The 16,170-nt window shown below is 40.5% G+C and overlaps 2 protein-coding genes across 12 annotated transcripts in view; both read right to left on the bottom strand.

The window, feature by feature from the left end:
* SLC39A10 (solute carrier family 39 member 10) overlaps window positions 1–16,170 on the bottom strand; it is a 140,307-nt gene that overhangs the window by 63,050 nt on the left and 61,087 nt on the right. For 2 of the 11 annotated variants that reach the window (XM_021075817.2, XM_021075823.2), the window contains exon 1: window positions 6,918–6,965. The exons of 6 other annotated variants lie outside the window; for them this stretch is intronic. The gene's annotated coding sequence lies outside the window, so the exon portion shown is untranslated. Of the gene's footprint in view, window positions 1–5,771; window positions 6,966–16,170 lie in introns of those variants that run through there. 3 more of the 11 variants (XM_021075821.2, XM_085000273.1, XM_085000278.1) reach the window with 3 other exon arrangements.
* On the bottom strand, window positions 1,892–6,965 carry LOC146396060 (uncharacterized). Its single transcript, XM_085000279.1, has 2 exons — window positions 3,155–6,965; window positions 1,892–2,213 (listed from the first exon to the last, which is right to left on the bottom strand). The coding sequence occupies exon 1, from the start codon at window positions 6,939–6,941 to the stop codon at window positions 6,441–6,443; it is 501 nt and encodes a 166-aa protein (XP_084856405.1). The 5' UTR covers window positions 6,942–6,965; the 3' UTR covers window positions 1,892–2,213; window positions 3,155–6,440.

Below are 16,170 nucleotides of genomic sequence, written 5' to 3'. Positions count from 1 at the left end.
GGATCCGAGCCACATCTGCAACCTACACCACAGCTCACAGCAACACCGGATCCTTAACCCACTGAGCAAGGGCAGGGACTGAACCCGTAACCTCGTGGTTCCTAGTTGGATTCATTAACCACTGCGCCACGATGGGAACTCCTGATTATTTTCTTGAAAATGAACTTTTTGTTTACACTGGGCATACACATCAGATTTATTTGAAAAAACTAAAGTATACTAATTTAAAACAAAAATCTTAAAATATATGTTCTAGACATTAACAAGTTATGAAGTCATCTGAAATTCTATGTTAAAAAAGGCCTAATAGAAAACATGATCTCACTGATTTATTATATTATATATAATACATAACATGGTATTATTCTGTTTTATTGTAATTACTTAGTTATGCAATAATTATATAAAATGTTTTTCTAATATTATAGTTTTACTTATCTCATTGATTTACAGTGTAATAAAAAATCACATTTTAGTCTATATATCTTGTTAAAGCAAATTAATCAATTAAATCAAATCTTTCCACAGCCCCTTCATCAAGAGGCTATGTTCTTCTCCAACAAGGCACAAAGTGTACTTCTTCACATATAAACAGAATGAAATAATGGTTCATCTTCAGCAGAGGTTCATTGAGAAGTATTCCACCAAAACATTTGTTCACAGGCCTATAAACATGCAATCATGTTTATTAGGGGAGTGGGATGAGAGGAGAAAGGAGGAAAGGGAACAAGAGGAAGGGGCAGGGAGAAGGCATAAAAGTAACTATGAATCATTTTCTGCTCTGAAGGAGGTGCAAGGAAGAAACAGTCACCTTTTTAACTCCAGTAGATAAAGGAGACACTAGGTAAGAGGTAGAAACAGAGTGATAGGTTGAACACCACATCCCAACTCCAAGCATCATAAATAAAGGTGCTATTCCTTCTACAGAGTAAAATGGAAAGGGGGAGGGGGAAAAAATAAGTTATAGGACAAAAAGACCAGAGAACTCACATTATTCAAGTTTATATTTGAATGTTTTTCTACTAGCGTTTTACTCACACAGGTTCAAGGAAAAATGTTTTATAAAAACGGCACCATGTCAAGTAACTGGATCAAGGGGTTGGCTGACCTAAAAGAGGCAAATTTTTTTTTTTTCTTTTGAATGGCCACACCCACAGCATATGGAAGTTTCCAGGCCAGGGATCAAATCTGAACACAGCTGAGACCTAGACCACAGCTGCAGCAGCTTGAGATCCTTTTGTATTTGTTTTTTATTTTTATTTTTTATTTTTGCAACTTGGGATCCTTAACCTACCACGCAAGGCTGGGGATTGAAGGACACCTCCATAAAGGCAACACTGGATCCTGAACCCACTGCACCACAGCAGGAACTGAAAGGGCCAGATATTTAATACTTTAGGTTTTGCAGGCAATATAGTCTCTATGGTACCTACTCAATTTTCATTATGGCACAAACCAGCAATATACATTAAAAAATGAGGAGGCTGTGTTCCATTAATATTTCAGTTATAAAATCAGGATGATTTGGCCCATGGCCATGGCTTGCTGACCCCTGATTTAATCTGTACATTTTTAAAAAAATTACCAATGCAACAGAAAACAGTAGGGAAACCACTACTGTAAAATTCAAAATTCACAGAATGGAGTTTCCGTTGTGGCTGAGCAGAAACAAATCCGACCAAGAACCATGAGGTTGTGGTTTCCATCCCTGGCCTCGCTCAATGAGTTAAGGATCCTGCACTGCTGTGGCTGTGGTTTAGGCCAGCAGCTGTGGCTCCAATTAGACTCATAGCCTGGGAATCTCCATATGCAATGGGTGCAGCCCTAAAAAGCAAAAATTCACAAAATATATAAAGTGAATTCCAGAAAAAAAAAGTTCAGACATAAGAGGGCACATCTCAAAAATTTTATTTACAGACATTCAAGTAACAGAGCAGTGGGACTATGTATTTGTGACCTTACTACAACAACTTAGAGCAATTTAAATTTTCTACTTCAATATGAATAAAAATAAATCTAAAAACTAAAGTGATCATTGACAAGTCTTAGATAACTACTAGAAGATTAAAAATAACTTTTACACATAGTTCACAATAATTCTTATAATGACAATACTCCTGGGTCCTATGAAAGTAATCTTATATTCATGACAAAGATATTTCCTACAACATTCTGATTCACTTTTCTTTTTTTTCTTTGTCTTTTTGCCATTTCTTGGGCCGCTCTCGCCGCATATGGAGGTTCCCAGGCTACTAGGGGTCGAATCGGAGCTGTAGCTGACAGCCTATGCCAGAGCCACAGCAACTCGGGATCCGAGCCGCATCTGCAACCTACACCACAGCTCACGGCAACGCTGGATCGTTAACCCACTGAGCAAGGGCAGGGATGGAACCCACAACCTCATGGTTCCTAGTCAGATTCGTTAACCACTGCGCCACGATGGGAACTCCTGATTCACTTTTCTAATCCCCAAAAACCTCTTTTCTAAATGGGATTGATGGTCCCCCAAATTAGTGTACACATTAAGGGTTAACATGGCTGTTAGAAATATTAATGCAAGAACAATTATCTGATAACTTCTCTTTTAGCAGTAAAATATACCATGGGTAGTAATAGCCTATAATTATAAAATCATAAAACCATTGACCACTAACTCAATGAAAATAATTTAAACACTACGTGAAAAAGATTTTAGATTTTACCCCAATACTTATAAACCTGTAACCACAACTCCAATCTAATATTTTTTAATATGAAAAATCTAATATTAAAAAATCTATTCAATATCCAATCCTTTCATCTGGCAACAACAACAAAAGAGAAAACCTTATGCTCTCATAAGAAAACAGAATTTGGAGTTCCCGGCGTGGCACAGTGGTTAACGAATCCGACTAGGAACCATGAGGTTGCGGGTTAGGTCCTTGCCCTTGCTCAGTGGGTTAACAATCCGGCGTTGCCGTGAGCTGTGGTGTAGGTTGCAGACGTGGCTGGGATCCCGAGTTGCTGTGGCTCTGGCACAGGCCGGTGGCTACAGGTCCAATTCGACCCCTAACCTGGGAACCTCCATATGCCGAGGGAGTGGCCCAAGAAATGGCAAAAAGACAAATAAATAAAACTACTTTAAAAAAAAAAGAAAGAAAACAGAATTTGACACTATTTCTTATGATGTGCTATGACAATAAATTACTGTATTCTGAACAATAAGTGTGGTTTCTTAAATAGCTGGATGTAATTTCAATAATGCTATTGCTATTTAAAACTTCACAATTTCAGTTGAACATTGCCTTCATATCTACTGAACACACTTCAAGATATATCAAGAATATATTTTCTCATTTTGGAAAAACCTGTAAGTCACCATGTGGTCTATTCCTAGAACTTATAAACAGAGAGTGAAAATGAAAAAAAGTAGTCTGGAAAATTGATAAGTGGTGTAATTTGAAATCTGAAGAGTTTACATAAGTGAACACAGAAAATCTTGTGGTTATTAAATGTTCTTGATTTTTCAAAAATCATTCCATAGAAGTCAAAGGTCCAAATGAACTTTAAAAAAGCTCACCATGTGATTTTAACATTTTCAAATTTAATTTTCAGTACAGTGAAGGCAATACAAAGTTACATGGGACTAAATTAAGCCAGAAGCCCAGATTGAACTAACTGCTGCTATTCATACAAAAAGCCAACCTCAAATTACACCTTTAACATATATCCCTCTTCCTGTTTAAAAAATCCACCAACATAATTTGCAAGGAAACGACCTTATACTGTTCTATCGCCACCCAAACTCACCCCTACTCGGAAAACGAGAGTTAAAAGCAATCAAACGTTAACCAGTTCAAAATGACTCTTATTAGCAACACTAATCAGCTGGAGGAAATCTCAAGGTAGACTAGATAAACAGCAATAAGGAATCTAATTGTAACTTAAAATAGTCTTTAGGTGAGCATGAAGGCAAGCTGGTGAAAACTCCAAGGGGAATCAAACACTAGGGGGCAGCATCGAACTGTTGGGAAACACTGAGCACTCACTTGTCAACTTTAAGCTACAGTTAGCATATTTTCAATGAGAATTACATTTAAAATAGGATAACTGTATCCCCTCCCAGCCCTGCAATGACCCAGTAGAGACCATTCATTAAACCTCATTCAGGAATCAAGATAGACTATAGGCCCTCAACCACCAAGAACTGAAACATCTGTATGAAGAAAAGAAGGTAAAATGAATTACCTGTAGCCCCTTGATTCACTACGTCATTTCATGGTCACAGTAAACCCATTAAGTAGGTTTTTTTAGAACTTCCAAGTTCACAGACAAAAGATTAACATAAAGCAACTTGCTCAAGGTAATCAAACTAGTTAATAATGAGTCACAGTTTTGAACCTTAAATCCTACTCCAAAGCCCTACATTCTTTCTAATAATGGCCAAAACTGGGGGAAAAGAGGAAGAGTAGGGGTGGAGGGAAATAGAACAGTAACAATGTAAATTCCCTTTAATTAAAAGCAAATGATTGTTCCTGTTGCTGATTTCCCTTGTAAAAACACCTGTACCCTGTATTTTCCACAAGTCAGTTTAAAAACAAATAGGGCATTCCCTGGTGGTCTAGCAGTTAGGATTCAGCTCTTTCACCACTGCAGCCCAAATTCAGTCCCTGGTTTGAGAGAACTGATCAAGGCATTGCCTGTCCCAACAAAAAATAAACAAAAAACACACCCTAGAGTAGTACTTGCATACCAAACTTAAGGCCTCCTAAAAGTACTTGAAATCAAGTGCTCACAAAAGAAGAACTGTGTTGGCTTTTAAGATGTTAGCGGACTACAAATCAAAAGGAAAAATTAGAACAGGTTATCACACAATGTATTATTGATGTCACCTCACAATTAACCGCTTCTTTTAAAGTAACACAGTCATCCTTACACAGGAGTTCTTAACCAGAGAGCTGTGTATAGAATTCAGGTTTCTAAATCTGGATAGAGATATCAATTTTAATTAACCTCTGAAATTTAGTTATTCTTTCAGTTACACATGTAGGCAAAAAAAAAAAAAAAACGTGATATGCAGTACCTGACACTATTAATTCAAATTAAATTCTAACAAAATCATTTACAGTTCTCACTAGTTTGAAATTAGTCATTAGACCTGCCACTACTCCTGGTATTTAATGCTTTACTAAAGCATCAATTACTTCATCACATTATTTTGGTAATTACATTTTAAGACAATTGGTTTCTGTTGTATACTACATATTCCATACGTTTTAAACCATCATTCTGAGGTTTATCACGCAAAAAATGTTACAGGTCCCTCCAGACATCATTATTTTATTTTCCTCATATAACTTATCACTGATACTACATCTCTCTCCCTATCAGAGAATTCAGGGCAGTCAGGGATATGGGAGATCTGGTACGGACCCCAAAGGTCTAGAACAAGAGACTGACTCAGAAGGTGCTCAAAATATGTAGAATTGTAAGTCTTAATTTAAAAAAACAAAACAAAAAAAGTTTTAACTCAAGACTTTCAGTTGCATGACTACAATTAACTACATTCTAAATCTCCAGCTTTTCCAAGCATATTGTTTATTCTTAAATATGTAGAATTTAGATACCTATCCCCCCCAAAAAAAACCCCAAACGAAATGTAAACCTGTCATACGCTTTTTTGCTCCATCAAGAATGACTCTGCTCCAAGTTAAAACTAGAGTACTATACACCTTCAAAGACGATAAATAAAAGTTTAAAAAAAAACACCACACACACGCAGTATAACCTACCATCTTCTTTTTAAATTATGTGCTTTAATGTCACTCTTTATTACTTAAAACAGGGAGTTGAGTGAAGGACTCTTCCGCCTGAGGGCTGCGGATTCTGCTGTGTTATTTCTTCCTCGTGCCCTGCTCATAAAGACGGCCCATGTAGACAGGCTCCCACGTGAACAGTTCTTTACAGAAGCCACAGGAAGATCTCCAACGTCACATCGCCTGCAACCTCGCCAGGCCCCTTTCTTAGCCGGGACACTTGAGGGTCCCAAGGAAGAAGCGAGGAGTCGAACAGATCCCTAGGCTCGCGAGGGATCCCCTAATACTGACTGCCCCAGCCGGGCCCACAGAGCTCTCCGCCAAAAGGCTTCCAGGAACAAAGCCCGGGCTACCGCGCCACCTCCTGGCCTCCTCCATCTACCCAGCCCCAGCCCAGCGACCCTCAGCTCCTGGGACCCCGGGCTTCAATGTTAACTACCCCGCGCCCCGCCTCGGCTTTTCGGTTGGTGGGGAAGAAAGCAAGCCCCCACGAGGCCTCCCGCCCTAGGAGCGCCGGCGCCACCGTCCGTTAACCTCCGGGTCCCGGAACAGCGGTGCCCAGGCTCCATCCCGGGGTCCCCGTGATACACCGTAGCGGAAAGACCCGGGCGTTCGCCGTCGCCCCTCTCCAAGCCCCTCCGAGACTTAACTGCGGATCCTCCCACTCTCGGGCCACCACGTCCCCGCCTTCGCCCCGACGCCACCTCTGGCGCCCGGGCCGCACGCGCGGAGCCCCCCAACCGCCGCCGCCGCCTGACCAGCGGTCACTCCCCCATTCCCCGCGCGGCACCCCAGTTTCGGCAGGAGTCTGAGTTGGACGCGGATCCCGCACGCAGGGCCAAGGCCGCTTGGCCGCGAAGCCCGCAGCAGCCCAGAGCGCACACGAGGAGCGGCGGCGCCCCACGCGCAGCCCACCACGCGCTCAGCTCGACTCGCCGCGGCCGCCGCCGACTGCAGCAGCTGCGGGAAGCCCAGCGCCCGGATCCCCGAGGGACTCAGCCCCGACTCCCCGGTTCTAGTCTCCCTTTCTAACCCCCCGCTGTCCCGGGACTCGTAGTCTCCACCGCGCATGGGACCGGTTCTGGGGGAGGGAATGTAAACAAATCGGGGTTTTATAGTTACCTCACACTCGAGTGCCGTGTGCATCTCCTCTCCGCTCGGTACCAAACCCCGGCTGCACCAAATCGTGTATTCACCAAAGCCGGCTGCGCTAACTGCGTCGCGGAGCCCTGCGCGTCAGACACTACGCTACGCTAGCGGCGTACCAGGCCCACTCAGGTCCCTGCGCAGCCGCACCCCGACCGCCTATGGGTGCTACGCTCTGGGCGTGCACGCACCACCCAGCCATTCACTTCGGATAACGTAAGTTGCGTAAAAGAACTGCACCACTCGAGGATTCCACGCGAACAGTGAAAGCAAGAGGAAATTCGAGTCTACGCAAACTGCGGAGCTCCGCCACTCCGCGCTAGTTTTGTTCCAAGAAAAGACGCTGCGGGGGAGTTAGGGCGGCTTCTAACGCATGCGTGAAGCGTACTTTCCTCCTTGCCTTTTCTCCCGGCTTTGCTTGTCGGTTGCTGCGGCCCTGGGGAGGCGGATGAGTAAGCGAAGCTCTAAACGCAAAAGCTTTAACCAAAAGGTTTCAGACTAAGAAATCAGAATGCTTTTTTTCTTTTAATCTGTACGTGAATTTAACACCTCCCCTTTATTAAAGTAACCTTCCAGCCTCTAAGGGGAAAAAAGGAACTGATATTTAGGGCTAAGTATGAGGTATTTTGCATAGTTCTCCGTCCCCTTCCCCCAATTTGAACAGCATGTCCTGCGAGTTACCTAGTGGTCTAGTGGTTAGGACGTTGTGATTTTTCAGCTGCGTTTCCCCACCCACCCCACTCGCACCCGCACACCCACCCCCTTCAATCACTGGACTAGGAACTGAGATCCTGTATCAAGGCTGTAACAGCCAAACAAAACAAAACAAACCCAACATAAAGAGCACTTTTTTGGGGACTTCTAAGCCTAAAAGAAAAAGTTGACTTCAGACAGCATGTCAAGCACTTAGAGGAATTCTCCAGACTTTCGACAGCTTTCCAAGGTTTTCCACCTCCTCCTACTCCTTAATTATTTCTTCACACCAAACAGCAAAACCTCCTGATTCAGCCAAGCAATTCCATGGACTCCCTACTACATCGTGCTCATTCTTGCTCCCATTCCTTTGTTCACACCGTACCTGCCATATGAATTATCTCCTCCCCTCTTCATAAGCAATTCACGACCCATACTTTCTTAGGTGGGTTGGCTCTGGACACCTCCCCTTTGCTCCATTACTCTACTTCTTGGCATTTACTTGATTTCCATGGTGAGATGGAGGTTTATCCATCTCATGGATAGATAGGTTTATCTATCCTGTCATGGTGAGGTTTATTCTGTCTGCTGGGTCTGTTACTGTATCCATCCAGGGTACTGGGGGGTTCCTGACGGATGTCTGGTAGAGTGCATAAATCCTTGATCATTACTAATAGCAAGATTTACTGTGTCAGATATTTCCTGTGTGCACTGCATGTATATTAATTTCATCCTCATAACACAAGGAGGTAGGTATTATTATCCTACCTAGGAAACAGACACAAGAAGTTGAGTAACTTGCCTAAGACCACAGAAAAGGTAAGGAGGAAAGCTGGGACCCAAACCCAGTTAGTGTGGCTAATTATTGCTGCTATCCTGCATATTTAATGAAGGAGGGTTGTTTTGGTTTGGTTTTGTATCCCTACAATGAGCATCCTTTAGGTGCTTAATGAATACCTTCTGACTGCCAGGATACTCAGCTTCTCATATCCATTTTTTCTGGTTTGGAAAAACCAATCCATTGATCTCACTCCTGCCAGTTTCCACTGCTGCTATTAGACAAAGACAGAAGTCCTGAAGTGTAAAGGAAAAAGATGAAAAAACAAAACAAAACAAAAAAAAAGGGATGATGTCTGAGTCCTAGCTTCAAGTCTCATCACTGTCACTAACTGTGAGAGACAATGATGGTGGTCCTCAGATTCATGGATAAATTAAGGAATTGGTCTAAATTTATTCTGAAGTGCTTCAGTTTTATAAAATCATAAATAAAGTCTTTAGATTTCATAAAATCAACATAAATATGTACATTATTTTTAGCCCAAAGCATAAAAGGCTTCCAAATTACCCTGATATTTTAAGGCTCGTAATCATTTTATTAAACATATTATTTCAACAATTTTATATGCAATATCTTTCTTCTAAATATCAATAAGATATATTCCTTATATTTGGGGGCACTCACACCCTCACTGCCTTTTAATTATGTATTTACAGCACTAATATTCAGCTGGTACGCACAGGTACAGAGAACCATTAATAAAATACTGAAATATACAGGCTGGTCAACATTTGCAGCTCTGAGCTGAATTCCATCATGACTTCTACCCTGTACCAGCGCTTTCTCTTAGGATTCCCTGGACCTCCCAATTTCAGGAACTAAAGGGTTAATGCCTGGCTAAAAAAGAAGACTACAGGCCCCAACTCTTCTCAGACTTCCATTCTAATTGACTGGTGCTTATGCTTTATTAATTTTACACATTTTAAATATTCTTGCACAAAACTGTGGGGAAATCTAATTGAAACTAGACTATGTCTTCTACAACATTTAAGTACTCACTCAAACATTCATATATGATCACTTATATGCACACTGATTATAGCAAGGCTTAGAGCAAAATTACTAGGTAGGATTGAGTTGTAAACTAGTATATTACTTTTCCTGTTGGGCAAAGGAATGTCAGAAAATGATTTGCAGGCTTACTCAAAATCACTTGCTGAGGTAAACAATGAAAGTGCTGCAAAAATATCACTATAATGTATGTTTTATTTTTACCAGTTTTATATACAAGAGATGTGCTAGGGTAAGTAATTTCTAATATGTTAGAATCATTGAACTTTCTGAAATGTCAGACATTTTTTTCCTAGCCACACCTCATTTGATTCATAAAGAAGCTCGCCTGAACTATAAAAATATATTTGGAGTAAGTGGGGGAAAGTAAAGTATTGAATGATGTCTAAATGGTTTACCTCTCATTTGTTTTGCTTCAGTCACAATTTCATTTCACATGTCTAAAATTTTAAGCATGACCAATCTACCTTTGCTGAGGCATGGTATAATAAATCCAATGTCTTTTTTTCTTTCTTTTTTTTTTTTTTTTTTTTTTGCACCTCAGAGGATTAGAAAAGAAACAGCTACAATAAATAGAGGAAATAAGAACCATATTTCAATCTTTAGTTATGACTAAAGAAAGTCCATGTCATAAACTGGGTTTTCCCCCTAGTAGGGGAGAAAATTGTCATCGTACACAACAAAGTTTAAGAGCCTTTAATTAAATTTAAGAACATGACTGCTTCTAAAAATCAAACCTTTCAAACTCAATTGTTCTTTCCATGAATCAAGATTAGTAATAACCAAAGATAACTAAACCTCCTTAAATTCATGATCAGTTTAAACCGATTTTTACATGGCCAACAAATTTTGGTTCAGACAAGGTTATACATAGAGGAGAAAGAATAAATTATATTGGCATATAGCCTGAGGTGGAGGGTACTAAGTACCAGGATTAGGAGTTAAAGAATTAGGAAAAGACAAACTCAGGAATATGTTCTAAATCTAGGCCTCAAAAGCAACTGCCTACTTACTTTTAGAGATTACATATTTTAGCTGGAAATTCAGGCCCCAGCTTTAGATCTGAAGCCAGAGAAATATAAAAGATACATCCCCCCCCTTTTCTTTGAGCCTGTGGCACTGTGTGACAGCTAAGATGTCAACACCATGGTCAGGATGGGAAGTGGAGCCTGTAGAGCAGTCTTTTTCTGATCCCTTGAGAAATTATGGCTCCCACTCATCTAAAGACTTGTCATCAGAATTTACATGGAAGTTCTTAGGAGTACAGCTGCCCTTGCACCTCTTTCTAAAAAGCAGGTCTCATGAACAAAGAAGGCCATCGTCTCCCACATCCCTTGAAGAAAGGTACCCAAAGCCAGGAAGAGATGAACCAGTCCCACCCTGGTGAGAGTGATTTGACTGACAGGCCTATCAAATCAGATCACTTTGAGTTGGTAGGCTTGTACAATAAAATGAGTTTCAGGCTCACATCAGAAACAAAAATAGATTAGAGAAATGAAACAATTAAAATAACAATTCAAGCAACTCCCCACTCATGGTAGAAAATTAACTTCTATGTGATTTGCCTAGATGATGCCAACATTAGACTAGCCAGATCCCTGCGTTTCAATTCATCACAATACCAACGTAAGGCCTTTAGCATTAGACATCCCTGCTGGAAGAAGAACAATGATGGGGAAGCTTAGAGCCTCTGATTCATCCTAGCTAGGCTGTTCAAAATAGGAATGAAACCTGGCCTAGGAGAAAGAGGAAGAATAAATAAAAGCAAGAAGCTCAGATCTAGAGTGAGAGTAACAGGCCAACCACACATTTAAGCAGGTGATGGTGCCAGAAAAGCTTTTCCCTCAAATCTGCTCTATTGTGCTCACTAGTACCTGGAATTCCACATTTGGAACTTCATTCTTGGGCCTTGAGGGAAGTGACTACTATTTTATTACTCATCCAAACTGCTGTAAGAATATATATTTTTTAGTCATTTCTGAAGAGGAACTTTTAAGAAGGGAGAAGAGTTGATTATATAGATCCTTAAGGGTAGTGTGGTACAAAGGGACAGAAAGAAAAACAAATTGCCAACTTCTCAATCTTGCTTCTAGACAACCTTGTTCACTGGCAGAATACTAAGAGGAAAAACAGTAGGCTTAGTAAACAACCGCCTGTACCAAACAAGGGGGCCTAGAAGCCAACAGTAAGCCATTTTGTCTTTTTTTTTTTTTTTGTCTTTTTTTTTTTTTTTTTTTTTTGTTGTTGTTGTTGTTGCTATTTCTTGGGCCGCTCTCGCGGCATATGGAGGTTCCCAGGCTAGGGGTTGAATCGGAGCTGTAGCCACCAGCCTACGCCAGAGCCACAGCAACGTGGGATCTGAGCCGCGTCTGCAACCTACGCCACAGCTCACGGCAACGCCGGATCGTTAACCCACTGAGCAAGGGCAGGGACCGAACCCGCAACCTCATGGTTCCTAGTCGGATTCGTTAACCACTGCGCCACGACGGGAACTCCTGTAAGCCATTTTGGATATTTTGAAATTCTGGGGCCACAATGTAAATTAGCTTTCCAAACTTTCATTTAGTCCAAAGAAATAAAAAAGTAACATAAATATCCACATAAATATTGCAGATTTGAAGAGTATTTGTAAATAGTTATACTTCAATTTAATAAAGATTATCAACATGTAAAGGAATTAGCAATAAGTTACCATGTAAATATTTTTTAAAACACGTTCATTTGTGCAACTAGTTAAATTAAAAAACTCATTTTAAACTTATTGTAAAATGTCATCACATGAGAGCCAACTTCAAATCTTGCCTAGGGCTTCCAAGATAATTAATAATGAGACCCATTACACAAATGACATTTATGAAAACAATCAAGTACATCTTTTAAAAACAAGGCACACTTGGTTTATCTTAACAAATATTGCTTACCTTTATTTATTAAAAATCTGACAGCAAGAAGGCAGCAAAATGCTAAATATTAGGGAAAGCAATAAATGAATTGTCAAAACAAGAGAAGCTTGTAAGGATTTCTGAATTTTTCTTGCACTGTTTCTCAGTAAAGCTCAAATCATACTGTATTTTTATTAGAAGAAGCCACTTCTGCATTCTTCATGAAATCCCATAAATTACCTCTTCTTACCAGCACACATCTTCCCACCCTAAACACATGAAGATGTATGGTTTAAAACATACCAGGCACTGGGAGTTCCTGATATGGCTCAGCAGGTTATGAACCCGACTAGTATCCATGAGGATGAGGGTTCGATCCCTGGCCTTGTTCAGTAGGTTAAGGAACCAGTGTTGCTGTGAGCTGTGGTGTAGTTTGCAGTTACAGCTTGGATCCTAAATTGCTGTGTTTGTGGTGTAGGCTGGCAGCTGCAGCTCTGATCTGACCCCTAGCCTGAGAAGTTCCATATGCCACAAGCGTGGCCCTAAGAAGCAAAAACAAAAACAACAGCAAACAACGACAACAAAAAGTACCAGGCACCATTTTAAACATGGTAACTCATTTTTATCCCTATGACAGTCTTGCATAGTAGACATTATTTGCCCATTTCATACACGAAGGAAACTGGGTGAGTTAGCATGTGCCAGAGCCAGACCCCTAGTCCAGACAGTCTGGCACTGGAGACTATGCCCTTAATCCTTACATTACTTTGCCTCTTTATATAGAGACTGTGTAGAGGTCCCAATTTTTGTGAGAATATCTATATACTTTCTCTGTAAAAGCTGGTAATTAAAAAGAAAAAATAAGTAGGACCATAAAGGGGTGGCTTCCCAGACTGTAAATATTGCAAGTCAGTGGAAATTTTAACTGAAGAATAGAATAAAAACGTTTAAAGATACTTAGAAAAAAATAAAGTTACTTAGAATGTATTTGCTTTATCTTTCAGCTTGACTAGCTTGAATCAATTCCAAGGGAGCTGTTTATTCACAGTGTCTTAAATTAGAATGTTAATTAGCCAATCTGGTTATACATTTAGATGAAAGCTTTCCCCTCTTTATGGTTATTTGATGTAGTTGCTCAAGTTATTTATTTATACCAGTAAGGTTATATTAAAAATTAGGCAGAATCAGGTGTATGTTAATGACTTTGATCATAGTCATATAAATATGAGCTATTAATGTGCTAATCAATGGAGAATTGGTCAGGTGCAAATAAATCCCAGCAGATTTAAACTGAGATTCATTTAGGGGAATAAAGGTTCATTTCATTCCTTAGATTTAGATGAGTCTACCTTCTCTGAAAGTCTGCCTTGAAAAAAAGACAAGTTTTCTGAACTAAAACAGAAACAAACCCACAGATTTCAGAAACCAGCTTAGAGTTACCATAGGGGAAACCATGGCAGGGAGGGAGGAAATGGTAGGATGGGAATAACATACAAACACCACAGTATAAAACAGATAATTAACAAGAACCTACTCTATAGCACAGGGAAATCTACTCAATAGTTTGTAATAACCTACATGAAAAAAGAAGAATGGAGAGGAGTTCCCATCATGGTTCAGTGCTTAATGAATCTGACTAGGAACCATGAGGTTGCAGGTTCGATCCCTGGCCTTGCTCTGTGGGTTAAGGATCTGGCATTGCTGTGAGTTGTGGTGTAGGTCGAGGACGTGGCTCGGATCTGGCATTGATGTGGCTCTGGCATAGGCCGGTAGCTACAGCTCTGATTAGACCCCTAGCCTGGGAACCTCCACATGCCTTGAGTGCAGCCCTAGAAAAGGCAGAAAAGGCAGAAAAAAAAAAAAGAATGGAGATATATATATATATATATATATATATATGATTCACTTTGCTGTACACCTGAAACTAATACAAGATTCTAAGTCAACTGTACTCCCATATAAATTTTTTAAAGTTTTAAAGAATGAAAACAGGAGTTCCCATCGTGGCTCAGCAGTTAACGAACACAACTAGCATATCCGTGAGAACTCGGGTTCGATCCCTGGCTTCACTCAGTGGGTTAAGGATCCAGCGTCTCTATGAGCTGTGGTGTAGGTCACAGACACGGCTCAGATCCTGCATTGCTGTGGCTCTGGTGTAGGCTGGCTGCTACAGCTCTGATTGGACCTCTAGCCTGGGAACCTCCATATGACAAAAAGACCTACAAAGACAAAAAGACAACAATAAAAAAGAATGGTAATAACTACAGGCAAAAGTCTGTGTTCCTTTTATGTGCAAACCACTATGTAGCTGGAAATTAAGGGCAAACAAAATATAATCCTTGTCCTTAAGTAGCTTACAGTCAGTCAGGAGAGTAAGTAAAGAGGTAAGTAGTAAGTGCTATGTTTGAGATTAGTAGGGGTTGCCATGGTAGCAATAATGCTAGCAGCACTCTCTGCTGTATGTAAGTACATATAGACCAAATCCCCTTCATTCACACTCCCCCTGGCCCACTGGAGGCACAGGTAAACTGAGGCTTCCACATGAAGAATACCAAAACCACGTGTCTCCTGTTCTATATTCTGTGCAGGCTGTAACTTGTGTGTGGAGGCCCAGAGTGTGTGCTCTTATGAAAACCTTTTATTCTCTGAGGGAGGAGAGAATCCACAAGAAACAGTATAAAATATTTTCATAGGAAATTGTGTGTATATGTGTTTGTGTGACTATTATTAGTCTTCACTTGACCTCTGGGAATGTACATGAAATTGAGTGGCTCCTTTTGAGTATGGTTTTAGTATGAGCCTCTTCCTGTATATTTTCCAGTTCTTTACATTTTTATATTAAGACACCTGATTTATTAGCAATGTTAGAAATGTAAGTGGAGGAGTTTCCAATGCAGTGCAAAGGGATGGGTGGCGTCTCTGGAGCACTGGGTCACAGGTTCAATCCCTGACCTGGAGCAGTGGATTAAGGATCCAGCATTGCGGCAGCTGTGGAGTAAGTCAAAACTGTGGCTTGAATTTGATCCCTGGCCCTGAGAGTCCATATGCCGCAGGGAGGCCAAAAAAAAAAAAAAAAATTTTAAGTGGAATGTATCCTGACCCTTCCAGATAATATTGCGAAATAACCAAGCTCTGTAGTAGGGATAGTTTGGGTTTCTTTTCTAAATATTTTTATTAACTAGGAGCCACACTTTGTAAATATTTGTACCCTTGCTATCATCAAAGAAAAATGTTATGAATCACTTGTATTGTCTTCTATGTCCTAATTTTCCTTTTAAATGTATAGGTAATAAGGGAGTAAGAAATGGAAATTAGTCATCAACAGAATTATCAATATTTCCAACTTGCTTTGCTCTATGAAACCCCTGGAGAATTAGCCAGTCCATTCAAAGACTCCATCAAACACTAGATCCAGGAGAATGGCTAGATCCAATATATAAATATGTCCATTAGGACTTTTAACAAAGGTTGAAAAACAAGGTCAGAAAGCCTAAGAGTTTGGAAATCTGTATATGTGATATTAAATTGGTTCAGTGGGCTAGAGTACCAGAGGCCAGGTAGTATGTGTGCTACTGAAATGAAGAACAATTGGAAAACTGTAATGATCACTTAGAAAATAATCTCTTTAAGGAGTTCCCATCGTGGCTCAGTGGAAATAAATCTGACTAGTATCCAGGACACAGGTTCAATCCCTGGCCTCGCTCAGTAGGTTAAGGATCCTGTGTTGCCGTGAGCTGTGGTGTAAACCAGCAGCTTCAGCTCTGATTTGACGCCTAGCCTGGGAACCTCCATATGCTGGGGATGC

The sequence above is a fragment of the Sus scrofa genome, chromosome 15 (genome assembly GCF_054392235.1).
Source record: "Sus scrofa isolate SSC_HxYL_T2T_F1_AM1 chromosome 15, Sscrofa_HxYL_maternal_Yorkshire_Landrace_v2.0, whole genome shotgun sequence".
Taxonomy (NCBI): domain Eukaryota; kingdom Metazoa; phylum Chordata; class Mammalia; order Artiodactyla; family Suidae; genus Sus; species Sus scrofa.
This window is presented reverse-complemented; position numbering and strand designations above follow the sequence as displayed.